The sequence below is a fragment of the Rattus norvegicus genome, chromosome 13 (assembly GCF_021556685.1).
Source record: "Rattus norvegicus strain SHRSP/BbbUtx chromosome 13, alternate assembly SHRSP_T2T, whole genome shotgun sequence".
In the NCBI taxonomy this organism is placed as follows: domain Eukaryota; kingdom Metazoa; phylum Chordata; class Mammalia; order Rodentia; family Muridae; genus Rattus; species Rattus norvegicus.
The window spans coordinates 102712988-102735788 of record NC_141546.1 but is presented as its reverse complement, the minus strand read 5'-3'; the positions used below and the strand labels follow the sequence as shown (position 1 = coordinate 102735788).

The 22801-nt window shown below is 44.6% G+C and overlaps 1 protein-coding gene across 1 annotated transcript in view; it reads right to left on the bottom strand.

Annotated features, from left to right (window-relative positions):
• The window catches only part of Ush2a (usherin), a 666484-nt gene that overhangs the window by 360711 nt on the left and 282972 nt on the right, over positions 1-22801 (bottom strand). Inside the window, exons 30-31 of the mRNA NM_001302219.1 lie at positions 10710-10823; positions 8224-8385 (exon numbers count right to left, since the gene is read on the bottom strand). Coding sequence (NP_001289148.1) covers positions 8224-8385; positions 10710-10823 — 276 coding nt within the window. The remainder of the gene's footprint in view (positions 1-8223; positions 8386-10709; positions 10824-22801) is intronic.

Here is a 22801-nt window from a genome sequence, read left to right as displayed (position 1 = left end):
ACAGATGTTAAAATATAAATACGCACAGTTTGTTTCCTCACACATCAATGCCTTGTACAGTGAAGCACTCACCTGGAAGAATGACCCTTGAGTTATGGCATCTACAGCTAAGCTTGAGGGGTAGGTGAGCATTCTATACATGCTACCCCATTTCTTTTTTGATCCTGTGCTACTCAGTAAATGTGACTCTTTCGAAGGAAGCAGGGATCCAAGGTGCTAAGATATCAAGTCACATCCCGAGAAAGCACTGTGGGGCCTCCCCTCACAGAGTCAATTGCTTTAGAACTTGACTCATAAAGGTTCCAGATACTTTCCACGGCTTCATTCTTCCATGTATTCTATGGCATAAAGCAAAGGTACCCTGCGACTTACAGAAGCCATCGTGATCTCATCTGATCATCCACACTTGCTCTGCCTTATTAATACTCAGACTCAGGGCTAAGCCTTTTAGCAAGGTTCCTCTCTGTAATATGTACAAAGAGTAGCACTGCACTGCTGTATTCAAACTGTAAAATCAGGGCAAGGGATTCCACTCAGACACTAGGGTGCTTCCACAGCATGCATGAGGCCCTGGTTTGATCCCTTGCATTGTATGAAGAATTCATGGTCCCATAACAGTGCAGTGGGAGTAGAAGCAGGCATAGTAGGAGTTCAAGGCCCACCTAAAGGAATTACTAGAAAAGTTTTACTATATCTATATAAACCAATAGCATGGATTGATATAATGTGGCTCAAATATGTAAAGTATTGATGAGGTCCATCTAACACTTGGCTAGGGGAACCTAACCTTTAAATTTCTTTATTGTGTCACAAAGAATACTACTCCATCTCCAATAAATTTCTTGTTGTAAGACTGAAGTGTTCGGTACATTCAAGATGAACATTTCTAGTTTGTTTGCTTTTTTATATGTAGTACTGTTTGACCTCGACGAATAAGATCAAAGGAAAGTTGCAGTACTTTTAGTAGGTTGAGGATATAAATACTTAACTACCCGACTTTATCAGAATTTCCCCTGTCATCCCTTCCCCAACCCCTCTGATCTTTCCTCCACTTCTCCAACAGTTTCAAGGTCTTACCTCTCTTTTCTCTCTCCCTGGACCATTGGGGCCCTCAGAGTCTGAACCACCAACCAAAGAACATGCACGGGCTGGACCTAGGGCTCCATGTACATATGTAGCAGATGTGCAGCTTGGTCTTCATGTGGGTCCTGAACAACTGGAGTGGGGGACATCCTGAAATCTGTTGTCTGTCCATGGGATATGTTCTACTAGCTGAGGTGCCTTGTCTGGCCTCAGTGAGAGAAGAAGCACATAGCTTCACAGAGACTTGAAGGGCTAGCATTGGGAGGTGGGATACCCGAGAAGTACCAACCTGCTCAGAGGAGAAGGGTAGGGGGAGAATGGGAGGGAGGTTTATGGGAGGGGGTACCCGGGAGAGGGCAGTGAATGGGATGCAATCAAGTTTTAAAAAAAGATCTGAGCTCTCAGCATCCTGCTCCAGCCACCATGCCTGCTACTGCCTTGCTGTCCCAACAACCATGGACTCTTGGCCCTCAGGAACTGTAAACCAGAAGGAGTTCTTTCTTCCATAAGTTGTCTAAACCATGGTGTATCATCAGAGCCAAGGTGACTCAAGACACCAGCCTGAGCAAGCACGCGTGTTCTTATAACTGATGCCAGGCATCCTTACTTATTTAAAGGAGTCCTCACTGCCATTTCTCCGTTGGCCGCCTAGAAACCATCAGCAACCATAACTCAGGTTGTGTCAACCAAAACCAGCTTAGAAGACAATGAGTGGCTTCAGGCTTCATTCTCCATGCCTCAGGGTAGCGGGACCCTGGGGAACTTTCTGGCCAGTTTGTTGTGTATCCTTCTGAGTTCCAACAACACAACTCACTGTTCCTGTCCTTCTAGGCCCCAAGGGCTTCTCTGAAACATTCTTTCAAACTTCTCAAAGACCGTCTGTTTCTGGTAGGGTGGCCCTTTATGGGGAGGATGATCTGCTTGGCTACCGCTTGAATCATCTCCATCCATTACCACGTTCTCTGGCCTTAACTCCAGAGCAGTCCTGGGGTTTTGAAGGCTCTCACAGAGGGCTCCTATTTCCTACCTGGTCACAGGCGTAACACACACACACACACACACACACACACACACACACACACACACACACACACTCACATACACACACGCACATCGAAGCTTCCTGTAGCCCTGCTGGTGTTATCAGCATAGGTTCTTCAATCTTTTGATAATGCTTTTAATCAGAAGTTTTAAAAGGACAATTGCCTTTAACTCAAAATTCTTTAGAAAATCTGTCACGGGACAGAAATAAGAGATTAATGGATATCTTGCAGGAAAGATAAATGGCACCACCAGAATACCACAAAACTGGGGGGAAATTAATTGAACCCTTACTTTTGATAAATATTTATTTTTTGCTGAAGAAAAATGCATACTAGTTTAAGCTGTCATTACACTAACCTACATCCTATTTTTCATATTATTAGTAATACATAATGTGGTAGTTTATATTCAAAAATAAAACCAGAATGTATATACCTCATGTATTTATCCAGAAATACACCAAGGTTACTATGGTTACGAAAAATCCATTACCTTTGAATATGGAATGAAAAAGTTTGACTTAAAGTGTGTGCTATTTATTATAGCCAACATCAACAGCCTTCGGGAGGTTCCCTAACTGGATTCATTTTTCAGTGTCAGAGCTGACCCAGTGTACTACAAGCTTATGGCCCATGCAAGGCAAAAACTTGAACTGTGCGCATTTTTAAATATAGTTTGTACTGACCCAAGAAGCAGCGGTGCCTCTGACTTTTAATGCTTCATATTTAAGGCGAAGAAGAAAAGAATTCAGAGCACCCAGAGGCTAAGTGGCTATTGGATGGGATGCCCTGCTTCAACCCCAATCTCCCTTGCCAGCTATGCCCATTCCCTACGCATGTTAGGGGGTTGCCTGCTCAACTGCAGACGTTAAGAGAAGCCATGGACAAGTGGAGGAGTGGGGAGAGACTTGGACACTTTGACCAGTTAGGACAGGCCACTGCATCGTGCTACAGAGGAAGCTTTTAATGGAGTAGAAAGCAAAGGAGTTTAAAGCACCCTTGACTGTGGCCAAGATGTGATGAATCATTGTCCTTAGTAAAATTTCAAAAATTTTCTTGTCCTATAAATGTTTTTACTCATCAAGAGTAATTAAATATTTTTGAAGTAAAATACAATAATAATTAAAATGATAAATTATATTAATTAATACAAATAAATTATTAATATAATAATTGCCCAGAAATGCAGTTGATGGGACCAGAAGTTACACATGAACAAAATTATCAAACATTTTTTGTTAGTAAAAATAAACATGATTTGAAAACAATATTCAGCACTGATGAATTGTCTGGAAACCAGGGGACAGTGTAGAGGCAACCTGTTTGTAAAAGTGAAACACCGAAAGAAAGACATAAAAGTCGAGGGTGGGAGAGAAGCCGCCAGCTCATGCAGAGGGGGTGGGTATGAGGTCAGTGAACAGAAGTGTGAAATTGTCAGAAACGTTAACAGTATTAAACACATTTGTTCCCCCTTTAAAACATAGCACATTAACATCTACAACAAAAGACAAATGTCTCCATGATTATATGTGCTCATGTAACTCTCTTAGATAAAATACTCTGAAATGGGGTGCAAGAGAGAAGGCGCAGTGGTCAAGAGGACTTGTTGCTCTTTCAAAGGACCTGGATTCAGTTCCAAGCACCCACATGAGAGCTTGCTGTTAGTCCAGCTCCAGAGACTCTAACTTCCTCTTCTGAGGACCTCACATGCCAGGCATGTACCTGGTACACATATATTCAGGCATGTAAAATAGTACTCATATAAGATGAAATTACTACATCCAGTTTTTTTTGAAAATGTATTCTGCAGTGTTTTGTCTTTTTTTTTTTTAATTAAGGATGTGACGGTATGCAGGGACCCAAAATTATACAAATGCAGAACAAATCTTCCCTCCAACGTGACTGCATTTGGGGGCAAGAATTTTATTAAATGAGGTCACAGACTTGCAAACCTAATTAAGTTACTGCTGACCCTACTGGGAGAAGAGACAGCAAGCAGGGAAGGGCCCAGTGAGAACACGTGAGAAGACTGTCTTCCTCATGGCAAGCAGAAACATCTGAGGACAAAGGAAACCTGCTAACACCTGGACCTTGGACTTAGCCTCTCCTCTGTGAGGGAAGCTTTCGATCATGTAGGTCACTCCCAGACAGTGGTATTTACTGTGCAGCTTAGAAGGTAAATGCAGGTGTCCTGGGATTGCCATTAGGTTCTTTCTCCTGTTCTATCTGGAAGTGAAAACAAACTGTATATAACTTGAAAAGCATGGACCTCTCCCCCAACCCCTGGGACCATGCAGATCCACATTGGACTTGGTTTACTGGGCCTCATCTTTGCTTACTATCAAATTAGACAAATATGAAATATCCCTCCTCATCTCCACTGATTTTTTTCCCTTTTCTTTTTGTTGTTTTTGTTTGGAGTCAATTTTGTCAGCTATTGGCATAGTGACATCTATTTGCTCCTTGGTTCCTTTTGGATAGCATTTATTCTTTGACCCAACAGCAGTGTCTACTGTTGGTCATGAGGTGTGTTTCTTGAATGGAGCCAAGAGTATGCAAAACCATAAGATAAAACGGCTTCCTGTTAGCATTGTCAGGTGAAGAGCCTGAGGTTAGATAGGTCCAAGTTCTAGGGGAACCTTTTACTGCTGAGAATTACACCAACTTCTAAGGACGGACGGTTATACCCAGAGCTCAGAGCATCTCTTGTTGCCCCTGAGAAGCTTCTCCTGCAGCAGATGGTGATTTGCACAGAGAACAAGAGACTACATAATACTCGGTTCTAACAGGGACACACATACACCACCCGTCCTGCAGAGGCTCAGGGATCATTTCAGAAAAACGAAAAGAAAGAGTTAATGGACAGAGGTGGAGGATGGCTATGAGGAAACTGTCGTCTGGACACAGCAGGGTGCCACACATGTGAAATAACGGTGGTTTCTACAGCACACACAAGGCCTCTGGGAGCCCAAGCCAGACGAGACAGGAGCTCGACCCACTACCCCACCCCAAGCCACATAGCTTTGGCAGCCGATAGCTTCTGGAGGAGGAAGATGCTTTTCTTCCAGAGTGTGGGCTCTGGTAAGTCGACCACATTCTGATGGGTGGAGGTCAAAACTGGTTTTGAGAGTTTATAAAGGAGACAGAGGGTGATCCCCAGATTTGGGTGGGTAAGGAAGAGAAGATGAATCGGGGAACAGGAAGGAGGAGGGAAGGGAGCTCAAGGCGCATACGAAACTCTCAAAGAACTGCTGACAAATTTTAACAAAGATCAGAAGACTCAAGTCCACCTTCCAACCTGCCCTTCATCGTTCTCTCCACAGTGAACAACAGTAGCACCTCAGAACGCTTCCTGTCTTCAGCTATTCAGTGGTGGCAACACAGAGGGCAGCTACCTGTGAGTAAGCTATAGAAATTTGATGAGCGATGATGCTGGAGATACCGTTCTTTAAACTGGACACACTGACCCCACTGGGGAACTTGTTAGTGGAGAAGGAAGGCAGCTTTGAGCATACAAAGTGCGGTATCCAGAACACATATGGCGCCTGTTGTTCTGGTCCACTGTGACACCATTTCTGAAGTCTTCCACTGAAGGTCCATCGGTCATTCCAGAATTCATAGAAGGCACTGCATATGGTTTTGCAGGTGGTACTGGAAACTACTATGGACTCTTTAGCCCTTCCCTCGCCACATGACTTTTCTTTCGGCTTTGCAAAATGTCACCTGATGGTAACTCTGTGTACCTGCGAAATACTTGCAGCCTACAGTGTCTTGTGTGCCAATCTGGTCCATAGAGCTGAAGCACTCTGTGTGACCAGTTTGGGTTGTGTTGTGCGTGGGTCTTAGATGCTTTGTGTATGGCTGCAATTCTGCCTTCTTCTCCTGTCTGGATCTCCTGGCCCTGCATGTCTACTCTCCAGCAATTCCACCTCGGTGCGTCCTCTTCCTTTTTCATTTGAAACAGGATCAGTTGTAGTCTAGCTCGGTCTCAGGCTCAGCTGACGATGGCCTTGAACACGATGACCTTCAACTTCTGGCACTCCCGCTTCTGTCCCCTGCGTGTTGGGAGGTCAGGCATATCGGAAGGCCAGGTGTATCCGGGACTCCTGGTGGAGGTGGGGCTGAGGAGTGAACCCAGAGCCTAAGCTCACTTTAGCAACTGAACTAGTCCTTGCTGATGTCCTATCTCCCAGAGAGTCAGGCGACTCCTTGATTGCTCCCCTGCGACTGCTGAGTTGGTGTCCTGCCTGGAGTAGGTTTTGTTTATACAGCAAAGCAGACACGTTCATAGCCTCTTGAATGCACATCTTAGAATGAGAAACGTGATCATCCAAAACAATGGAAAACACTACAAAAAAAATTGAAAAATGCACCCAGGGGGCTATACACATATTTGGCCTCTCAGGCATCACAAGAAGGGTTCTTCTGGGTGAAGACACGAACCTGTATGGACAGAATGTTTGGTTTCCTTTCATGAACAATATACTTTGAACCTGAGAAAGTACTCTGTCCATTACTCCATGTGCAGAGTTCTCTGGTGTGCTTTAAGAACCATCATTTATGAAATAGTTCCTCTCAGCATCTTCTCCAGCACCATGCCTGCCTGCACACTGCCATGCTTCCTGCCATGATGATGATGGACTGAACCTCTGAAACTGTGAGCCTGCCCCAATAAATATTTTTCTTTGTTAAGAGCTGCCATGATCATGGAGTCTCTTTACAGTAATAGAAACCCTAACTAGGGGAGGAAGAAAGGGTTGGTCTCAGCTCACGGATGGCGGTAGTGAAGTCATTTCTGCAGGGAGGGCATGACAGCTGGGATGTTGGGCAGCTTGTGGCCATTAGGAAACAGAGGAAGGCAGTATCCATCTGGCTTTTTGTTTTTACTGAGCCTTGGGTGTGAGCCTTGGGAACACATTTCAATGCTACATTTTGGCTAGCGGTTCCTTTCTCAGCTAAGTCTCTGTGCAAGACCTTCCCAGAGACACACGGTGCTGTGTCGCTGAGGTGATCCTCCATCCAGTCCAGCTGACAGGGAAGGTTAACCACCACCTTCCTGCTATGGATTCCCTGAAGACTCAGAGAAGGCATGACTTAAGCCCTCGAACACCAGCTAGCTAGACTGTTCTGGTCAGCACCCATGTCTGTCCCTCACTGGCTGTGCAGCCTTGATCCTACTGTATCTCAGGTTCCTGACCTATAAAGTGGAGACCATGTCTACCTTGGGAAATGGATCACAGATGTCCATCTAATCCCGAATGAAATACAAAGGGCACAGTTCTTGTCCACTATATGTTCTCAGACTAAAGAGGAGAAAAATATATAGAAAGGAGAATACAACTGCCCAGCAATCCTTTATGCTGGGGTCTGAACATGTCCCCGAAAGTCAGGAACACCAGGAGCACACTCTTACCTCTGCCATCGTAGTGCCCGGCTTTCATGAGAATGAGTGAACCCTTGAATGGTTAACTCTAACTTTGACTGGAACTCGCTATAACCTTTCACGAACACACAGTATCTCAGCTTTTGAATCAATCAACATTTGAGTAATACTACCTCCCCATAGTCTAACACAGCAACGCAACAATATAACCACATGACTAGTCTGGGTAAACACCGAGCACCCCAAACACAACGAACGCAAAGACCAGATGGCACTCATCGTGAGCCTCTGGCATTTAGAAAGCTTTTTGGCAATTTCATGTTGCTCTTGTGTCAGATAATCTGGCCCTATGATACATATTTTGTCTCAAATGGTTTGAGATTTGAGCCATGCCAAGACATCCTTCTTCGTCTTCAAATTATTCTCCATGCCAGCAATGCATATTTTCAAATAGCTGGCCATGTGACCATGGAGATGTTTAAAGACATCACCAATTCAGTCAGCTCACAGACTCATGTGCATAGGGCCACACTGGCACTCAGATTCAAACACATGGTGTGTGGGATCCAGAAACGTCTGGGCTAATACAGTCCCAAAGCTCCCTTGAAGCCCCGAGGAGACAAAACTCACTCACCTGATTCGGAAAAACAGATGCAGTGGTCATCTAGAAAGGACAGTTATGAATCTATTACCTGATGGTGACAGAAGGCCCACCTGTGACTGTGTAGTTCTGTCCCTTGCCGGTGTAGACCAGCCTCCCATCCATGTATAGGGAGTACTGTGTAATAATTCCATTTGCTTGTCTGGGTGGACTCCAGAAGAATGACAGGGAATTGGGAAGGGCCTCGGCGACTGGTGCCTGAACCTCTTGGGGTGCTGAGGAGGATGAAACAGAGTCTAATTTTAGTTTACTTTTTTAAGTAAAACTTTCCAGACTCAGACCAATAAATCATGGCCTAAAGCTGCAGTCCCGTGCATGGAGGTGTTCCCTGGCTCCCAGGCTGCTTGTCAGTAATTGCTTTAGGAAGGGCGCTAAATAACTGTCCTGAATTTCTGAGAATTTGCATCTGTGATGGATGGGGAGTCCCTTCTTTACTTCAGTCGACTGACGACTGACGTTTGTGTTACTTCATCAAAGTATTGTTAACCCATCATGTCCTCCTGGGGCCGAGCCTGTGGAGTGGTTCGGGCAGCACTGGTGAGCAGTTCCTAACCATGAGGCTTTAAAATCTCTCCAACTACAGGAGTGGCCAGGAAACGGACACTTAGATCAATTGTATATTGAAACTGCACTGTAACTGTTGAAAAGAATTTATTTACCTACTAACCAATGAATTGAAATCACGGAAAATTAAAAAAAAAACGAAGCAGAAACAGAAACAACATTCTCCCTATTAGACTTGGCTCCTTGGAAAAGCCATTGCTATAATTGCTCACCTCAAGACAAAGGAATTGCTCACCTCAAGACAAAGGAATTGCACTAGATGAGTGGCCAATCCCTTGGTGGGACGGAGGCAAGGCAGGCATGAGGGATACCAGGCAAAGTCTACACAAGTAGATGAAGAGGAAGCAACCAGAAACTTCCCAGATGAGGGCTGGTGGAACTGACTATAAAATGGGGTGATAACGCTGTGCCCCAGAAGGCACAATGCCACCTGAGAGGAGTAATACCACTTCAGTAGAGTAGACAGGGCTACTGTGCCTCTGACAGTGCAGTGGTGGGGTGGGGGTGGCAGTGGGGAGGTGGAGTCTGTTCCAGAGCAAGCATGAAGCAGAATAGAGGGTCTCAAGACGGATGTCACAAAATCCTCTTTCCTCATGCCATCATACCAGCTTCTGACTGCCTCTCACCTTCTCTCTTCTAACACCTTTCCTATGCAAATGGGGTTTGCAAAGAGAGGTAAAAGGAGATAAAGAAAGGAGATTTTAGGGAAGCATGCATGGGGGAGGGAGGAGGAGAAGAAGCAGAAGAAGAGAGATAGAGGAAAAGAGGAAGAGAGGGTGAGGGAGAATGAAAGAGAGAGAGTGCAAGAAGGAGAGAGAGAGTAAGGAGAGAGAAGTAGAGAGAGAGCTAGAGAGAGCAAGAGAGAGAGAGCTAGAGAGCAAAAGTGAGCTAGAGAGAGCATGAGAGAAGGTGAAAGAGCAAGAGAGAGCAAAGCAACAAAGACAGAGAAAGCGAGAGTGAGAGAGCAAGAGTGCAAGAGAGCAAGAGAGAGGGAGAGGGAGTAAGAGCAGGAGAAAGCAAGAGAGAGAAAGAGTGAGCTAAAGAGAGAGTGAAAGCATGAGAGGAGAAAGAGAGCAAGAGAGAAAGTTAGAGAGCAAGAGTGAGAGTGAGAGCGAGAGCGAGAGCGAGAGAGAGAGAGAGAGAGAAAGAAAGAGAGAGAGAGCGCTACCTTGCAGACTAACTTTTGCCCTTTTGCCCTGAAGACCAAGCTTTCCAGTGTAAATGCCTTTCCTACTAGGCAGTGTGAGGAGATAGCAAGAGGAAGTGCAGCCCCTCAGCGTTCCAAGAGCCGGTGTCTCTTGAGGAGGAGGTTTGAATGCTTGAGCAAAGCTTCTAACTTCTGGAGTCCTGAGGTGTTTTCTCTTCCCCACTGCTGCCCGCCCTCGCCCATGTTTTCTGAAACATTAATTTAGACCAACAGTTTGCACATCCCAAGAACAACGGGAAAGAGACTCGAGTGGGAGGAAAGGAGCGGGGATTCACCGTGCCTCGGTTGGCACGTGGAGGCTCTCTGTCTTCCCGAAGTCCTTGTTGCCCATGCCGGTGTTTAGCCGTTAAAAGAGACCATGGAAATCAACCGTTTGATTCTCAATTTCATACTGTGCCATACAATCAATTCTTTTTAGTCAGACTGTCTCTAGATTTACTTCTGAGCCGTAGTAAAATGAGGAAGCTTTCATTAATCTTTCAGATGCTCCATATTAATGACAAGGCTCTTGCATGAACAATGTAACAGCAATTAAAAAGCCCATTAATCTGCATTACAGCTATTAAAGATGCATGTCATTAAAGGCTATGGAGTTTGATTCATTTTCGCACCCCCCCCAAAAAATGGGAGCAATTATGGCCTGGCAATGCACTTTGTCATCAAATTAGGTCGGGTTTTCCAGCAAATGGCCTCGCAGCATTTAGCTCTTCTCCTATTTTATTATTCATGACTGAAATGTGGAAGTCAAGACCTTTGAAATTACTTTACCTTCTTGTGGAGTGGAGATGCTCAGTGCACGTGAGCTCTCGGTGCAGCCCGCCCGAGAACAAGCAGTCAGGGTTACTGCGTAGCTGTGGAAGGGATGCAGTCCTGTCAGTATGCCTAGGGTAAAAGGGAGGCATGAAAGGTTTATATGTTTGCTAGCTTGTATGTGAGAGAAAAGGGTGGGATACAGAGAAAGAGAAAAGGGCACAGAGACAGAGACAGACAGAGAACCACAATGCATAGCTTTCGTTTTTTCCCTCACTTAGTGGTGAAGAGGGAAACTCATGAGCACATCCCTTCACTGCCAAGACAGCACTAACACAGTATTTATGCTTCTGATGCCAAGCACCCATTCCTGCATAATGCTTCATTACAGGGCCCGAACCTCCCACAGAAACAAAAATGGCTCCATTTGCTCGACCCTGGCACTTTTTGCCTGTGTTTACCTAGGAATCCCCATGTGCAGTTTGTTAGCACACGTTAGAGAACGCTCCTCCCAGGAGGGGTTCCATTATTCCTGTGCTAGGATACACTGAGACAAACTGTTTGTGTGGTAGGCAGGAAAAGTATGCAAATTCACACAACGGAACAATTAGTAAATTGGATAATTATGCTTTTCTACTTCTACTTGCGAAATTATTAGTTTATTTAATTAAGACACCTGTCTCCAGTGGAAGCACTGCACAGGGAGGGTTGAATTAACCTGGCTTTGCAGACGATGTGCGAAGATTTGTTCCGCAATCGAAAGTTTCCATAGTCCTGAAACACCTTTTGTCTACTCATATAACCAAGAAGAAACTCTCTCCTCAGTGAGTCTGATGGATTGAAGACACAACAAACACATAGTTTATGCATTTGCTCTGGTCTCTCCCACTGAATGTTCTTAGGGCAAGCTTTGATTCAAATGGTAGATTGTTACCACTCTTACTAAAAAGGTAGTCTGGTCTTTGTTATCCTCCACTGACTAAGCCTTCAGTAAAACAGACAATACATTAGTGCTCCAAGGAGCAACACTGGCGAGAGATGTCACCCTTTAAATACTTTATTACTTGTGAATGTATATGTAGATATGTGTTTGGTTGTGTGTGTATGTATTCCTGTGTGTGTTCATGTGTTTGTGCATGTGTTTGGTTGTCTGTATTTGTGTATGTCTGTATTCACATGGGTGTGTGTGTGTGTGTTTGTGTGTGTTTTGTTGTGTGTATGTGTGTGTATATGTATTTGTGTGTTTGTATGTATTCGTGTGCATATTTGTGTGTGTTTGTGTCTTTGCTTGTGTGTATTCATATGTGTATACATATTTTATGTTTATTTATGTGTTTGTGTATATGTTTGGTTGTGTGTATTTGCATGTGTATATATTTGTGTGCATATATATGTGTGTTTGTGTGTGTATTCATGTGTGTGTATATGTGTTTGGTTGTCTGTATTCGTGTATGTATGCATCCATATGGGTATGTGTGTTTGTGTGTGTATGTGTGTGTTTGTGTGTGTGTGTGTATGTATGCACATGTGCACATGCTTGTGAAAGCTGGAGGTCAATCTTGGGTATCGTTTTCACCTGTTCTTATCTTGTTTTTTGAGAAAAAAATTTCTCATTTACCTGGAACTTGCCTATTAGGTTAGAGTCTCTCTGGTCAATGAGCCTCAAAACTCATCCTGTCTCTGCCTTGCCTGTACTGGGATTACAAACGTGTGCTTCTGCTGAGTATCTCCCCAGCCCAACTCTAGTACAGATTTTAACAGATGTGCATGTGTCTTTGTCCTCCCCAGTAGAGAGTTTAATGACTGGAAAGAGCGAGAAGAAGGAATGAACAAAGACGGTGAGCTGCCATTTGCTTTCTCATCTCGTCCTCACCTAGGAGCTTGTCCCCAGTCTTCCTGTCAGTGACTATAGAGATCCCTGTAGTACTTCTATTGGGAAATACCTCAGTTTATGGCCAAAAACAGCAAGAGAGTGAGCTAGCGCATGCATGCACACACACATATAAACACACACACACACACACACACACACACACACACACACACACACACACTACTTTGTGGTGCAACCTCTCCTTTTCCTCCTCCTGCCATTGGTACTGCCATTTCCTCCTCCTGCCATTGGTACCGCCATTTGCTCTCGCATGTCCCAGTACTTATGACTTATATCCTGAGTTCCAAATTCTCAAGAAGTGGCCTCTCATCCCACTTGAGCTAACCCAATCACACAGTCTCCTTATCATATAGCAAGTACACAGCAGCTTAGGTTGGGGTACCTTATAAATTCCGTGGGCCTAACCAGGCCTCAGTGCCTTAGTATTCTCATATCTACACGAATAATAATCTCTCTTGAAGGAAAGGCCCCAGGAGTGGTCTATGTGGTGGGATAGTGTAATATTTACCTTAAAAGTTTACTAATGAGAATAGCAGTTGAGGCACATAGCGGCCCCGTCGTAGCTCTGTGTGCAGAGGATGCTAATGTAAAATGGCTTTAGTGTAACTCGTGATATGGTTGCATGTATGTATATGTATTTGCATGTGTATATATTTGTGTGCATATATGTGTGTGTTTGTGTGTGTATTCATGTTTGTGTATGTGTGTTTGGTTGTCTGTATTTGTGTGCAGAGGACGCTAATGTAGAATGGCTTTAATGTAACTCATGATATGGTTGCAACCCAGCGCCTGCCTCCTTTGCCTGTGAATGACTTCAGTCTTTCAAAGATAAGTCATTGTCTCTTAAATACAAAACCAAGTAAACCAGGTTCATAGATTCTCTGTACATACTGGACATGGGCTCTCTCTGCAACCCCGGTGCCCTGAGCTGTTTAATTTCAGACAGTTTGCTTCTTTCCTTGTTTGGCTCTGATTCCTCCAAGGACACATTTAAGAGCCTGCTGTTTAACCAGCCTGGCTCTTCAAGTCTTCTTTTTCTGGATCTTGCTAATCTATCAAGCCTCCCCTCAAAACCTATGCAGATTTTTCAATGCCCCACTGGCCGGCCCTGCTGTCCCACCTAGGGTGGACGCCTTCACCTGTCTTCCTAAAGGTAGATTCCACTCGCTCTCCCTCAATCCACAGATAACATGGCTTGTGCACTGCTTTCGTTTTGGTCCCTTGGGATGTAAGTCCTATGTAATTGTTACGTCACAGATCTGCTCCTCCGGCTCTAGCTCCCTATTTTCTTTTATAAAGACGTATGTTTCTTTTCAATTGTGGTTATGCATGTTTCTGCCTGGGGTTACGCTTACATGTGTGTGAGTGTCTGTGGAGGCCAGATGGCACTGGGTCCTTTGAAGATGGCATTACAGGCTGTTGGGAGAGATCCAACCTGGGTGCTGGGAATTTAACTAGGCTCCTCCATAAGAGCACCATGTGGTTTTAACCACTGAGCCATGTCTCCATCCCATCGCTCACCTGTGTATGTATGGAATCAGGTACCTGCATGTCTGTGAGTGTATGTGGAGGCCAGAAGTCACATCAGACGTCTATCTCTCTTCACCTAACGGAGCAAAGCAAGGCCTCTTACTTGTACCAATAGCTTGCTGACTCTGCTAGGCTAGTTAACCTGTTTGCCTTTCAGGACCCCATTCTTACCTTCTGAGCACTCCGATCGAACACAGATGGACTGCCACATCTTACGGACCTTTACCTGGGTGCAGGGAGTCTGAACTCAGGTCCTCTGACTTGTTGTGGTGAGATCTTTACCCACTGAGCCATCTCCCCAACTCTCTAGCTCCCAATTTCTTAGTTCCACTATTATGATACACAAATTCTAGTGTCAAAATGAAAAAAAATCATCACCATACATGAGTCTTGGCAATTTTAGCTTTATGACATTTTTGACTCATCTTTCTTGTTGGGAAGCGCAACTCGACTGTGAGTGTCCAAAGCCACTACAGCTTATGTGACTGAATTTGAATAGTACCAATAGGAAGTGAGACAGGCCTCAGAGAGTGACATTTGTATTATCAACATGAGCAAGGTATGCTGGGATATAAGGCTCATGGATGATCACCTGACAAAAGCAATCTCTGGTAGATGGACATCATCTACATCATTAGTGTAGGCATAGCAATATTGACTAAGGAAAGACACACGTTTGCATTCTGGTTGGTGATATAATAGGCTTTATAGGAATATCTGTTAGGAATTAAGGAAACATTATCACAGAGAATCACAGATGCCTGCCCTTGCACAAACTCTTTACTTGATATATTATCTCCCTTCAAATCACAGCTGAAGTGCCGTGGTTGGACTTCAGCCATTCTATTGGCTTCTCAGGAAAGGTTTACATAGTCAGAGAGGATTACAAGGACTGTCACTAAGTGAGCTTCAGTGTTTCTGCTAAGACTAGCTTGTTTCCAGTAAATAAGTCTCTTTGCATATATGTTGCTCTAGTTCCATCCTGTTGCTGTGATCAAAAGCTTTTCACAGGACGAATGATTTATTTTAACTTAAAGGTCACAATCTATCATTGATAGAAGACAGGGCAGAAATTCAAAGCAAAAGCTGTGGAAGAGAGCAAACTGCCTGCTGGGTCATGCAGGTAAATGATTGGCTAGCTTTCTTCTATAGACCTAGACCCTCTTCCCAGGGAATGGTGCTGCCCACAGTGGACTGGGTCCTCTTATATCAATACATCACCTAGTAACCAAGACAGACCCCATTAGACTTGCCCATAGGCCAAACTGATTTAGGTAATTCCTCAATCAAGGATTACCTCTCAGAAGACTCTAAGTTCAGCCAAGTTGACAAGGCTAAGCAGAACATGAATGTACCATGATATTCTTCCCCTAAGCTTTCTCTTTACTGAAGAAGCTCATCATATAGCAGTGAAGTTTCCCTAAAGTCATTAAAGTATGTAGACATGAGGATGTATAAGATACACACTCCAGTCCAGGGTTAAGGGAGGCCTATTTAATTAAAGAAAACTTTGAAGGATGGTCATTTTAACCTCTCAGCAAAATACTTTTTCCAGCTTTCTGCTCTGGAGGAGAGGTTTGCCAAATTGTGTTATATTTCCTAGAAAAGTTTAGAGACTTTAAAGGACCGTGGAGAGAAACCAGATCATTCCTTGGGCCATTTATCAAAGCATTTGTGTTTCCTCTTTCAAGCGGGTGAGAAAATAGTAAATACCAAGAAACGAAGATACAGTACAGAGAATAGAGAGCAAAGACAGAGAGGAGAAGAGAGCTGAATTTTGGGGGTTTGCCAGCCTTGGATCCCTAGTGCAAAGTTTGCATGACTTCTACATCACGCTTTTAAAAAATGCGTTATCCCTTTCTAGGTTGGAGTGGTGATTCTTTCCTAGGTCCAAGGGGGATTTACCCATTGCATTGCATTTTCAAGAGGCCAAGTGTCTGTCAAAGTGGCTAAATAACTTTCAGACTCGGAAGTTCAGAAAGATGCCTAGGGTGACTGACCATCCCATGCTTTCTCCCTTCTTGACTGGTCACTATTAATCATGAGTCATGAGGAAGAACTGGCTATGTCTGTGACTGTCCTCCTGTCTGGGACACATATCTGTCCTCCTGTCTGGGACACATATCTGATTCCCTTTGCTCCAGTTGGAGAACATTAAAGTCGATGCCTATAAAAAGTTGTGCAATTAACAAAGGAAGTAAAATAGCTTCTCTCTGGCCCCCAGCAAGTAGCCCATCTTGAATACAGCCTCCCTGATCCTTAAATGAATCCCTAGAAGTCTAAGGTAAACACTTAGACTGTTTGCCTCCAGAGAAAAATAGTGCTATCCTGATAATCTATCATCAGAAATTATCAATCAATGCTTTGTCTTTCAGCCTCTAGCAAAGGTGATTGAGAAGCTACCCTATTTTTAGAAGACTACCAGGACTACATGGACAGTAGCCATGCACAGATTCATGCGGAAGCAGGGTGTTTTCAGGCATGCTGTGTGCAGGGAGGCATCTGCATGGTCTGACCTGTGAGTCTAAGATGCTACGAGGAGTTCTGGTTTTGTTTCTGTTGCTACAATGGCACACTCTGACCAAAAGCAAGTTAGGGATAGGGTGGTTTTATTCGGCTTCTGCTTCAAGGGCATGGTCCATCATTGAGAGAAGGCAAGGGTTGAGGTCAAGGCAAGAACTTGAAGGGAGCTCTGTTTACTATTCTATCCAACATGCTTTTCTATAGAGACCTCCAACCAAACTCACTTCTCAGTCAAAGAAGTACAGCGGCCACCAGAAAGGATGCTCTTGGCTAGCTGGTTTGAAGGCCAGCTTCCACTTTGCTAGAATTCTTGCGTAGTCCATGACCACTTGCCTGGGAATTACACCACCCATAGTGGGCGTAGCTGTCCAATATCAATTAGCAATCAAGGCGAGTCCCCAGACTCATGCCTACAGGGCAGTCTGATCTAGAGAGTTCTTTATCTGGGACTTTTCTGTCAGATGAATCTAGGCTGTTCTATTGACAGTCAAATCATACCAGAATAGGGGGCCTTTAGGCAAAGGCAAATTGATATGGGACAATTACAAAAATTTGCTTGAATATCAGATTTTAAAAATAATACAGAGAATTACAGAGCAGACAGGGTTATAAAGGACTCTAGAGGAAAAGAAAGTGTGCCCACAGAGAACTGGGCTAACTCTCTGTGAGGACAAAGAAATAGATTCCAACACTATGAACTTTAAGTGAGTTGGGGTGGATGTCCTTGTGAGGGACAACCCTGAGAACTCAATTCAGTTTGAGATTGTCCCATTCATCGGGCAGGCAAGTGACTTCTCAAACTTCCTCCTAGCCACAAAACTCCGTGAAGTCAGAAATGGCCCCAGCTGTGTCAGAAAGCCTGCTGGTCTTTCTTGATAATGGAAGGAGGCACCACTGACATAGCATTCAATAAACATAAGCAAGCATTATCGATGTCTTAAAAGTGTGAGTGGCACACCAAGCCTGGGAGCGCCAGCGTGTGGACCTGAGTTGCCAGCCCCAGCAGGGCCCCGACTCTCACTCTAAGCGATAATGCATTGTGCATTAATGCCTGGCATTGAGATGTCCTGACAAACCACACCAAGGGAGTTTCCAGTCAAGTGCAGTCTCTGCAAAGCCCAAGTGAAGGGTGGGACAGGAACTTTGTTTAAGGGAAAGAAGCCTGTCCAGGTAGGGAGGAATTTAAGATCCCCCCTTCTGTATAAGGCTCCAAATGTCTTCTCTGGAGAGACTGAGAGACTGGCCCAGGAGAGCTCATATTGAGAGAAGCTACAACATCAATGTCCTTCACAATGACTCCCAGGTCAGTGACTGCAGAGACCATGTCAGTCCACTTCTTTTCCAGGCTCCTGATGTTCTCAGTATCCTCCCTGGTGATGCTATGGCTAGTGGCCACAGAAGCACGAGAACCTGAGTTCGAGGCCCAGCACTCCTTCAGGGACCAAACCCCAAATAGACCAACTCAAAACCAAATCAGGTGTGGAGACAGACCTGGTAATTATAGGGCTGGGGAGATGGAGACAGGTGAATTCTAGGGGCTTACAGGCTAGCCAGATGAGCCTACATTGCTAACTCCAGGACAGTTAGAGATCCTGTGTTGACACAGTACCTGAGGAAGGACAGGTGAGGTGGTCCTCTGGCCTGCACACACACACACTGTACTCGTATAAGCATCTGTGCGTGCGCGCACGCGCGCGCGCGCACACACACACACACACACACACACACACACACACACCATGGTTTAATAAAAGCAGATATTTCGTTCATTGCTCCTGGCTCATTACTAATACGCCCGCCCCAGACTGTATCTTTTCAAAGACAGATGAGTACCTCCAACACTAGTTGATACCACCAACATCCTTCTTTCCTTTCCTCTCACCTCAAATCCCCAAAGAGGCAAAGAGGAGTATGAACAGCTGGAGACAGCATGACCCCCTTGGAGAAAACTCCTGTGGGGCTAACATTAGCTATGCAGGCTGCTGCACCTCTCACAGAGCCCAAGCATGGAGAGGCGGGAGAGCAGAGGAGGTGGCTTTGCCATTGAGATTTTATGGCTAATTTTTGGCTAAATGTCTGCAAGCACAAATGCTCTGCCGGCCAAAATTTGAAACCAAAGCAAGATGGCAGCATCCTGGAGAAGGCCTGTGCTTCTATTTCCGTTCTTTAGCAGACTCCTCTCCCTCCCCCCACCCACCCCCAGCTGCCAAGCTCCGTGTTTGGCGAGCATCCACTGTAATCTGTTCTCCTTCATTATGCTAATCTGTGGGCGGAAAGATTTCTGTCATCTTCGAATGGCTTGTACAGCAACGGTAAACACCTTGGCCTGTCTGTAATTGGACAGGTGTCTGCACTGATGTCACCCAGCTTTTAATTCAATTAAAGACCTGGCTGCTCTGCTCTCATTACCCACTCATTTCCGGTGCACTTTTAGACTGGTGGTTGAAATCCACGCATGGCGTTGTCTACCCGGAGTCTAAAGCCAGCGGCCTCCCTGCAAAGATTATGCCTCAAGGGGGTTGGGGGGTGTTTGTGTGTTAGGAGAGATGGTCAAAATAATATGGAGACTTTATTCATTCTCTCTCATCTGTCTCTGTCTCTGTCTCCATCTCTCTCTGTGTCTCTTTCTCTGCTTATCTGTCTCTCTTTGGGCCTCTGTCTCTCTGTGTATCTGTCTCCCTGTCTCTGTCTGCCTATCTTTGTCTCTGTATCTCTGTCTGTCTGTGTGTCTCTTTTTCTTTTTCTCTATGGGTTTCTGTATGTCTGTCTCTGTATCTGTATCTCTGTCTATCTGACTTTCTCTCTGTGCCTCTGTCTCTCTGTGTATCTGTCTCTGTGTCTCTGTATCTCTCAGTGTCTCTGTCTCTCTGTCCCTGCCTGTCTCTGTCTCTCTGTCCTTGTCTGTCTCTCTGTCTTTGTTTCTCTGTCTGTCTGACTGTCTCTCTGCCTCTGTCTCTCTCTCATGTCTTCTATTTACTGGCCATAATGAGGAGTAGACACAGCCTCAGCCATGCTGTCTCTCACTTCCTGTCCCCGGGGCTTTCCTCCATCTCCCGAGAACTCAGCCAAGTGCCATTCTCTGATTCATTTGCTGGCATCTCGCATTTGGATCAAGAATGCGAGGGTGGGTCAGAGCAAGACACTTATTAAGAGGCCATCTGGTAAGGGACACCACGTAGGCTGAGGCTCATCACTGGGGACAAAATGGAAAAGCCAGGGAAGACGAGAAGACAAGGGGACAGTTTTTGCCTTAAGATTCCTGCCACGGGGCTGATAAATTATAATTCTCTGGTGTGTGTCTGAGCCAGCCCAGTGGGTGGATTGGAGGGGGCGAATCAATCCAGGTTGCTGTGTTCTCTGCACACTATCCAGGTACCCTTGGAAACAAATTTCCAACGCAGATGGGGACGCTGACCCCAAGAAACTGTTTAGTGATGTTTATTAAGTATGGATGAACATTGGATAGTCTAGGGGAGGTATCCGAGAATCTCCACATCTCGTCTACTTTGCCCTGTTTCTAGCATGCAAGATGGCGGGGCTTCTGCCATCCTGCATGCTGAATAGCAGTAAGCTGATGGGAACACAGGGCTTTAAATGAGGCACCTGCGTCACCTCTTCCAAAGCTCGGGGAATTTAGTAGAAAAGACATTATTATGTATAGTGGCTACAGACTAATAGAACATAAAGTCGGATGGTATTTACAGAATAAAGTCAGCCTTCAATTTGCTCAAACTCTGGAGGAGCCTTGGCACATCCTCTGACCTAAGCTCATTCTTAAGCCCGGTGTTTTTAACGCTCGATCTCTTTCAAGTGAACTTTGTGGCCTAGTTTAGAACTTCTCCTTGGAAGCAGAGGAGATCGCACACCTTGGGTCCAAGGCTGCGCAGGTTTTGATGTTTCCAAGGAGGGAGAATAACCATCTCCTTTATATAATATAGGGCTTAATCCCAGATTTAGAAAATGGTTTAAGCAGAGATTTGAATTGACCCATGAAGATTCTCTCAGCAGGCTTACGGCTAATGTCAAATTTTAAATCAATGCCTGCTTCTTCATGAGAGCCACAGGGTCTCTGTCATCTTAATTATAAGGAAGTTAGAAGCCACAGGCTTGGGTTAACTCCTTAACTTACATAACAGACAGGTGCTAACCTCAGTGGAATGCCCCCAAGAAACCGGAAGGCCTGAGGCAGGAGGGAACCGGAGGAAAGCCATTTCTGCTGACCACTGTCCCAGGAGCTGGTTCCAAGTCTGATGGGGTCACCTGTTTCACAGAAGGGCTGTGGATGTGCAGAGAAACATACTGTGCTCCTAAGTCAAGGTCACACCCTGGCTTCTGGTCTTCGTTGTTCCCACATGACCTAAGCCTGATCTCCTGGGTGGAAAAGGAAGCACCATGAAAAATAGCACCGCACGTTTAATAGAGAATACTTCATTTAAAATGAAGCTTAAAATGTGTTCAGAGATTCATCCTCACTGCCACAATTGGTCTACAAAGAGTGACTTGCCTTTCAAACCAGCTGACAACTTCTTAAAGAAGACAACTGACTCAGAAGTGTGTGTGTGTGTGTGTGTGTGTGTGTGTGTGTGTGTGTGTGTGTATCTTCCTGAATCAGCCCAAGTATAATACATTATAAAAAGATAAAAGAGTAGAAAGAGATAATTTGGGGGACTTCCTTTTCTTTATCAAACATGATTGATAACGCTAATGTACTTTCGTAGAGTATTATGAACATACAGGCATACCTCACTGCTGACCACTGGGCAGCAGAATTTAAGGATTATCTTCACTTTCAACAATGGTATGTGTTACACCAAACTGAAATCCGCATGCTTGTAACAAAAATTCCTACTCTGCAGGCTCAAATGAATTACTTGTTAAAACAAAAACAAACAGAAAGTCAAAGAGCAGACAGCCTCAGAGTATCCCTTCAATGAGCAAGTCGCCCAGGCACGTTACATATTCCAGGGTAACTGACAAAGATCCTAACTCATCAACACGGCCCAGTCTAATGCAATTCTTCTACATTAGTGAAGCGGGAACATTACATCACTTCTATTTTTACAATTTCTGTCATAGGGTTGTATTTTTGTCCTGTGCAAATCTTCAGACCAATTTCTTTCAAGATTTACATTTAAAGAAATAGTTTGTAATAAACTACAAATAAATTTATGGAGTACTATAAAACTGGCACAGACTTCATCAAAATTAATCTGTGAACAATCCCAATGAATTGAATTTCTTTTTTCATTTCTTCCCCCATTTGCTGATGGTGGCGGAGACCACTAGGTGACCTCTTGGTATATATTATGCACTTTTTCCTCAACAAACTAAATGGTTTTCTTCCTTCTAGATAAATGGCTACCTGGAGTAAGGTCAGTAGTCCCAGCGGTCCACACAGCTGTGTCACTGAATTTAGATCACAGCAGTCACCCATGATAGGCTAGCTCTCAAAATATCGCTTTAATGCAAATATGTAGATCTTCCTCTAACTGTTCTAAGTTTTTGCTGAGTGGAATCACACAGTTGAGGTGAAGCCCAAGCAGTCTTTTTGAAACACAAAACCAAAGACTTGACCCCAAAGAAGGTAGTGAGTGTTGCTGGACTATGACAGCTCCCTCCACCTGACAGACTGTGGCATCTAACTCCAGAAGAAGCCACCATGTTGGTTAAGTCATTTCTTTGAGTTCTCTAGTTTTCAAGTGAAATTAATTGAAAATGATAGATTATCTTTCAGCTATTCTGCACAAAACTTTCCTTCTCTTCCTTAGTGTTTCACTGCATTTGCCTGCATTGCCAGGAGGCAATCTAGCCTAGAAAACACCAGATCATTGATTGTTTTGAAAATTAGTCTATAAAATAATGGTTCTCATCAAAGTATTTCCTCACAGGCTTATATACTTTTAGCATCCTCACTCCCAGCACCATCTCATTCCCCTTTCTGCCTGAGCAGACCCCTTACACTCCCTTCTACTTTCTTCTCTATGGCCGAACAAAACTCCTTTGTGTACATGTGCCTCACTTCTCGGGAATTCATCCGCTGAAGGACATCTAAGCTGCTCTGCACCTTGGCTCTGGTGAGTAGTGCCAGGGTCACTGGATGTGCTTGTGCCTCTGTAATGTGCTGATGCAGACTCCTTAGGGCACATGCCAGGAGGAGACAGCT